General features: G+C 37.6%; 1 protein-coding gene across 1 annotated transcript in view; it reads left to right on the plus strand.

Moving 5' to 3' along the window:
• LOC135205851 (uncharacterized) overlaps window positions 1-3,485 on the plus strand; it is a 52,334-nt gene extending 48,849 nt beyond the window's left edge. The window contains exon 2 of the mRNA XM_064237103.1: window positions 2,359-3,485. Within this exon, the coding sequence (XP_064093173.1) occupies window positions 2,721-3,485 (765 nt within the window). The 5' untranslated portion in view covers window positions 2,359-2,720. The remainder of the gene's footprint in view (window positions 1-2,358) is intronic.
• Window positions 3,486-8,243: the final 4,758 nt, after the last annotated feature.

Genomic DNA, 8,243 nt, shown 5'->3' on the forward strand with positions numbered 1-8,243 from the left:
TGTATCGTGCTTCTCGGTTATCAATAGAATGATCCACAGCAATACTCTTGTTTAGCAAGACGAAATGTATTTGCAAAATTTTTTACAGAGCTCAAAGCTTTCGTCCATCCTCCTGTGACTAGATCACAAAACCACAAAGGGACATACGATACGACAATGGTGAAGAAAGAGGTATAAATATAAACAAACGGAAGGTGATAGACAAGGTTAAAATAAGCTATTGAGTAGTATGTCTTCCCAGAATTCCAGGTGATCCGCGAGGCAGGAGAAGACGGAAGTCGTTATCCAAAATGCCAGCTTGATCCACGCTCTCTGGAAGAGGCGAAGGTTGGTTATCCACATTATCAATTTGAAGAAGACAATACACATTCCAGAAGTTCTTTAATATGGCCCTTTTGCAAACCTCTTCACTTAAAAGTAAATTATTTATAATGCCAGTATTCCCCTCAAAGGTGTCATAAAGTGATGGAGAGCTCGTTCCACAGTCCTCGTAGTGGTCCTGTCTGTACTTTTATAAGTAATTTTTTTTCTTTCTTTTTCTTCTTAAATCAGTGGCATGATTCGAATCCCGTGTTCCCAGCAATGACGCTGTAAACATGACCCAAACGGCAGGCTGCAATATGTCAATATGTTCCTTTTTCCTCTGGACCAAGTTCCTCGTTGGACGAGTGGTTTTTGCGCGCGGCTGCCAATCCGGTGTTCGGAAGTTCGATTCCCGGCTCTGCCAACGCGGAAGCAGAGGAATTTATTTCTGGTGATAGAAATTAATTTTTTGATATAGTGTGGTTCGGATCCCACAATAAGCTGTAGGTCCCGTTGCTAGGTGACCGATTGGTTCCTAGCCACGTAAAAATATCTAATCCTTCGGGCCAGCCCTAGGAGAGCTGTTAATCAGCTCAGTGGTTTGGTAAAACTAAGATATACTTAACTTTTCCTCTGGACCAGAAGACGACCACTTTCACCAATATAACATTTATCGCAGTTTGTACACCCTGTAGCAAAGACTCCGACATCGCTGTTTGGTTTTCTACAACTGTTCTTGATCTTTTCCTTTTGATGAAGAGTATTTGGGTATTTGCCATTCTTTTCTATGACGATTAGAGACTTCTCATTCCTTCGCCATCACTGAGCTTTTCAGGCCTCGAAACTTTGCATTTCACTTTGTAAAGAGGATTTAATGCCACAGTGCCTTGTACATAGTATTACTCTAATTGGATTTTCCATACGTATTACTCTCACCACCCTCACGCAATCCAGCATAACCCCATGATTAGCCACTGTTGCCGCCGACATCTGCTATTTTCTGCATGAACGTCATCACTGGCTAAGCGCTTCAAATCTCCCCTAACACCGTCGTCATTGAATTCTGCACGCACCAGATGGCGCTGGTAGCTATTTGTCACGTTCTGATGATAGATTGAAATATAGATAGGTGGGCATATTGATTATACACGCTTAGATTGAGATGTAGATAGGTGGACATATTAATTATACAGACGCTTTGTTTCATAAAGGGAGAGAGAGAGAGAGAGAGAGAGAGTTCATTGTGTATTGTTCATTACTTCTCGCTACATCTTTCCATCACCTCCCACTCAGACAATATGCCCCTAACCTCATAAGGTGTTTGGCGAGGGGGCGGGGCGCTATCTAGGGGGACACTTTGGAGAGGAGAGAGGCTACTGCCGCGCTAACAAATGGATGTACTTTGTCAATGTTAAGCTTCGTTAAGGGCTTCATTTCTTGCTGCTAATGAACCGGTCTAATTGATGGCTTTCATTGTTTCAGTAACGTTTTGCAATTGTTCAAGTGTTGCCTCACATTTGTTAATTGTATTGTTCATCGTTGGGGAAATATGACGCGCAATTTATTTCGGTGATGGGTTTAGTGTCTATCAACTTTTAATTGGCATTACTCGGTGAATAAAGACTGTATATGGCCGTTTTTTTGTCTTTACATATGAAATAAATCAAATGAAATTTAGGAGACAAATTTGTTTCCAAATTAGATTCTGGGTTTCATACGTCATTTTTATTACTAGTTGAATATGAGCGATTTTTTTCCCCACAGGTTTCATTTTAAGGAATCAAATAAGATGCAGGTTTACCTCTGCTTTGTGTCAGTTAAGAAACGGATTCTTTTTCCTTTATCTTTGTGTTCGTGAGCTCTATTAACGTTGAAATATGTATATATATATACAAATTATAATATATATAAGTTATGTATATATATATATATATATATATATATATATATATATATATAGTCTTATATATACATATATATAGCTGTACATATAATAGATAAAATTTAATAAGAGATTGTGTCCATAACCTGAAGTGATTTTCTCTTTTTTTCCAGGAAGTTGGAATATGTGACAGCGTTGAAAGAGTTATTCTTGAATTGCGAGGCGGCCTCCAAAACAGAAGTACCTACACGGTGTATTTTATTGTCAGTGACGTCGTTTTCTTGTTGTTGGTTACATGTTGTTAGCAGCTTTGGAAGAGCTAAAATGCAATATTGCGCTTTCTTCTGAGAGTTGAAAAATAAAATAAGAAAGGTGGAAATAAAAGCACCAGTTTAAATTCATGCGAGACACACCTGTAGAAAAGTAAGGCATTTGTTTTGACCAGTATCTTGGGTTAACACACCCGCCCTTCTGTAGAGGCAGCTGAGGGGAAACAAGGAGCCAAACGCTGTTCTGGAACAGAGTGCGAAATCAGATGAAAAGGAATGATGTGACTGAAGGAGTATATAACCTGAGAGCTCTTCGGCCAGTCGCTTCCTCGCCCTTCCCAATCATGGATGGCCACTTGCTTTTTATAGTCCTGTTGGGACTGCTGCTGATATCGGGAACACACACCTTAGCTTGTTGGCCTGACTACATCGAGAAAGCGGGGAGGGATGCTCAGCTGGTCCTCACAGCCAAGATCACCGAGGTCGGGTCGACGCGGGGCCACGGGAGGAACCGGACCTACAAGATGGTCACGGTTCAAATCAAGGACATCCTCAAAGGCGAAGAGATTTATCTCAATCATTTGAAGGATCTGTTGTCGGACGAGGAGGCAACACTCCTCGAGGACCCTTTCGACCTCTCCGACGAAGTCTCCGAAGACGCCGATGATGTGGGCGGCGCCCTCACATCGTCAGAAGTCCACACTTCAGGGGACTTGATAGGCGTCGAAGGGGTCAGGCTGAGTGCAACTTGCGGCGGTCGAGTGCGAACCGGTGACACTCAGGTCTTCTTCTTGAAGCCCAGAGGCTCGGTTGAGGTCACTCGGGATAGGCCAAGGGTTATCCTCGAGGTGACCTCCCAGCCACTCAAGGTCAACCTCAACACACTCAGGCTTGTGGAGGCTGCAGTTGAAGGTAAGTTAGTTCCATTGAATTATATTGAGTCTTTAACTAGATTTGAAAAAGGTCTTGTACTACATTCCAGAACTGTGACTTCTGGTTTGCATAGAGAGAATTTTTGTTTTTATTCATAGTGAAGTCATATGTGAAGACGAAGAGTGGAGAGTATATGTGCTGTGAAAACCAAGTATTTTTACAAGTGATCAGGTAGAAAAAGTGGTAACATTTTTTTTTTTTTTTTTTTTTTTTTTTTTTTTTTTGCACTGTAACCGGTTTTCTCTTTGTTCATGGTAATATAGGAGTTTGACCTCTTCGTATTTTAAGACTACTTACGTTAAGAGTACATTTCGACATGTTTTTTGTTTTTGTTGTGTTGCTCCACATTTTGTTGATATGCTATGCAGCTTCGTTTTGTAATTGACTTTCCTTTATAGCTTGCACTATTTATAAATATCTTGAAAAGAAATTCAAGAATGTTGACTTTCAAGGACTTTATACAAAATAAGAGATATGTTTCGATGTGTTTTAGATAAAATACAGTCCACTGATTGAAGCTGTTCCATATAAAGTTCGTGAAAAGTGTCCATCACCTCTATTAGCACTTAATGGTGCACCTTCCTGGTTTCCAATTTCCCTCATTGCCGTACTGGTGCTCGCATTTACTCTCGGCTTTCACATTTTGCAAACACTTCACACTTTTTCACAAATTCCTGCCGTCTCTCCTAACGATTCCTAATCGGTACAGCCTTATATGCAAACATTCATTCCATTCGTCAGTCATGACTTTTTTTTTATTTTATTTTATTTTTATTTATTTGTTTATTTTTTTTTTTTTTCATTTAAACAAATATGCATAACATACGGTGTGCGTATTCTTAAGGCAGTAGGATGTTTCCTCGGTTTCCGTATTGACAGCGTCTATCCCTACGCTTGCTTGGTGCAAGATTGGCTCTGAGGCAAGGATATGCAATGTGTCTATATAGCTGTTTAGTATGTGGAAGAAGTGATGCGAGGAGGAGTCCGAGAAAGGACAGTTGACGTAGATGTAAAGAGAAACTGTAGAAAATGGTTCAAGAATGCGACAGTGGAATTCTGAGTAAGAGTACGGTTATGAGAGTAAGCGGGAACCAGTAAGATGGAGCGATGAATGTTGGAATAGAATTATGGTGAAGAATGGAAGCAATTGCTGTGTTTAAATATGTTTGTTAGAAAACATAATTTGTAATGGAAGATTTAGAGAAGAGGTGAGTAATAGAGCAGGCGAGGAAGGGAAGTTAGTATATGGAAGTTAATGAGCTAGCTTATTTATTGAAGTGGAGAGTTGTATAAAGAGATTAAGAGATAAAAAAAATTGAAGCTGTTTTGGATGAGCTATTTGCATAGCGCATGCAGTGTAAGAATTAATAGGGTTTTCTCGCTCTATTATTAGGGGGGCTGTTCAGTGCAGTTAGTAAAATGGTTAGTAGAGGTGAAAAAATGACAGAATATTTTATTACTATATTTATGTGGAAAGAAAAGAAAGGTTGGCGAACACTGTATAATTATTATGAGAGGAAAACCTAAAAAAGGTTGGATAAAAGGGGCAAAATAGGTTTTGGAAAGGAATTGTCTTATTATCCAGGAAGTGCAAAATGATGACTGCGAGATCGGGGATATGATTGGGAGAGTGTTTGTAAAGGTATGATACACTGGCGGCGATAAAGTGACTTATGCTGTAGAAGCTTCCTGCAAAACTAGATTATTCTCGATTCATCAGTTTAAGTTGAACGGATCAATGAACAATAATATATATATATATATATATATATATATATATATATATATATATATATATATATATATATATGACCTTTGAGCAAGGATCAACCATAACATAGTTTTTTTTTTTTTTTTTTTTTTTTTTTTTTTCGTTTTTTATGTTTCAAAATCTATGGTATCATTTTTCAAAACTGGTAAGACGCATAAGAAACATTCCTACATAAATGGAAAGAAGTAGTGATGCATGGTTGTAAGGTGAATATACGAATGATATCCTATATATATTGATATATAGGTATATATATCTATATATATATATATATATAGATATATATAGTATATATATGTATATATGTATATATATATATATATATATATATATATATATATATATATATATATGATATATGTATAGTGAGAAAGTAAGAAAGAAGGCAGAAGGATTGATAGCTAAAGAACGGTCAAGATGTAGAAAGGAAGACGATAGGTAAGTGATAAGAATATATATAATTCAGAGGTGTAAGGCGGAATAAATCATGGAAAGAAGTGAAGAAGAAGAAGAAGAAGAAGAAGAAGAAGAAGAAGAAGAAGAAGAAGAAAAACAGAAAAAAAGAATGCTGAATAGATTGCTTGAAAAAGAAACTGGACAGAAATCGCGAGAATGTGTGCATGAGAATGGTGCATATTGTGTAGATGTATGAAGCATCTATATACTGTGGAAGGAGTTTTCTTCTTTTGGGGGCTCATCTACGTTCCTTTGCTTACGTATGAAAGTGGCAGTGGTAGTTGCATTGTTTTCAACATGAAGGCACGTGTGCAATGTGGAGAAAGCAGGTTTTAGCTCTCTCTCTCTCTCTCTCTCTCTCTCTCTCTCTCTCTCTCTATATATATATATATATATATATATATATATATATATATATATATATATATATATATATATATATCTGGAGGCAAAGAGAAGTTGATTGTTTTCGTACTCCACCTTTGGGAACGAATAGTTATTTTAAAGTGTGTCCCATATCTATCCATCTGACAGTACATTATTCCTCCCAGTTACTGCAAACGCCCTAACAATAGAGTTTTATTCTTACAGAATGAATATGTTGTCCTTCTCCTTGTAGGCCTTCATCTTTACGTTTTTTTGTTTCTATATCTGTATATTTTTTAAATTAATTTTTTGTTTTAATTCCTGTATTCAGCTGTCTTCCGGAATGTGTACTGGATTAATTTTGTATTTGTTTGTTTTCATCAATTTGGTTATCGCGGTTAAACCATGCGGTGTAGTATCCCTTGGGTACCATTCCAGTTAATATACCAATGTAATATATTATATATATATATATATATAATATATATATATATATATATATAGATATATTCACACACACACACACACGTAGTTATATACGTAATATATATATATATATATATATATATATATATATATATATATATATATATATATATATATATATATATATAAAATCTCTCTCTCTCTCTCTCTCTCTCTCTCTCTCTCTCTCTCTCTCTCTCTCTCTCTCTCTCTATATATATATATATATATACATATATATATATATATATATCATATATATATATATTATTATTATTGTATTTTTTAGTGCCTCAGCGAATTGAGTACCGGGTGTTATTAAAGCTATGCTAAAGTCGCAACATGCGCCTGGCATACTTTCTTTGTTCCTGTCTTTCCAAAAGTTTCGTTTGAATTTTTCTCACATGCAGGAGTCCCTGCCCGACCGCTTTACCTATACACCCCACAGATTGAAACTGACGATGCAGAACAGGGTTTGTGGCAGTTGAAAAAGCCCACGCCCATAGGAGAAAACGCCCAGTCCACTCCCTTGATGGATCACTTAACTGTGGATGTTCCGGAATGTCCGTCCGCCCTCCGGTCGGCGCTCTGGATATTTCTTTCCATTCCCGTTGTCGGTGGGAAAGGAATGTCCATTGCTGTCTTGAGGTCTTTGTAGCCTTGGCCCTTGCATTTGTCTCTTGGTAAACCTTTGCTTCTCTCTCTCTCCTCTCTCTCTCTCTCTCTCTCTCTCTCTCTCTCTCCTCTCATCCAGCCTGGATACGGTTTGTCCTTTGACCTGAAAATTTCCATAAACCTTCTTCTCCTATCTCCCTCCTTCTCTCTCTCTCTCTCCTCTCTCTCTCTCTCTCGCCACATTGGATACGTTTTTCTTTGAACCTGAAAATTTCTAAACTCTCTCTCTAACTCGCTCCTCTCTCTCTCTTCGTCAGCCTGGATACGTTTTTCCTTGAACCTGAAAATTCATAAACTCTCTCTCTATCTACTATCTCTCTCTCTCTCTCTCTCTCTATCTCTCTCTCTCTCACATCTCTTTTTCTTCCTCTCCTCTCTCTCTCTATCGTCAGCCTGGATACTTTTTTATTTGAACCTTTTTGAAAATTCATTTAAACTCTCTCTCTCTCTTCTCACTCACTCGCTCTCTCTCTCAATCCTCTCGTCAAAAGCATTTGGAGAAGTTTTCTTTGAACCTGAAAATTTCATATTTCTTAAAACTCAACTCTCTCTCTCTCTCTCTCTCTCTCTCTCTCTCTCTCTCTCTCTCTCTCTCTCTCTCTCTCGTCAGCCTGGATACGTTTTTCTTTAAACCTGAAAATTTCATATTTCTTAAAACTCTCTCTCTCTCTCTCTCTCTCTCTCTCTCTCTCTCTCTCATAGTTTTCATTGCTAATCTATTCCTCTCATTGTGTTGAATTGGTTGGCACTAAGACTCTTTCTATCATCCTCTCATATCTCTCGTCATCGTTCTACCCTTCCCTTCCGAACATTCTCTCTTGCTCTTATTAGCTTGCTGTAATCTGCAGATGGATATTGTAGTCATCTAAAGCTGTGATCTGTATACTGAAAGTCGTATGTTCACTTTGCAAAGGGTGATTTTAACCAGATACTCATGAAAACTTAATTTTTGCCAGCTCCCGAAAGATAGATTGTCTTAGAAAATGAGTTACTATAAAGTTTGCATTTGCAAAAGTGAACATAAAGCACCTTCGCCATTAGACTGCTGTCTTAATCTTTATTTTTTAAATAAAATTTTAAATGGTACTGGATTTTAAAAACGGTTTCCTCTTATGTATGTAGA

The sequence above is a fragment of the Macrobrachium nipponense genome, chromosome 24, assembly GCF_015104395.2.
Source record: "Macrobrachium nipponense isolate FS-2020 chromosome 24, ASM1510439v2, whole genome shotgun sequence".
NCBI classification, from domain to species: domain Eukaryota; kingdom Metazoa; phylum Arthropoda; class Malacostraca; order Decapoda; family Palaemonidae; genus Macrobrachium; species Macrobrachium nipponense.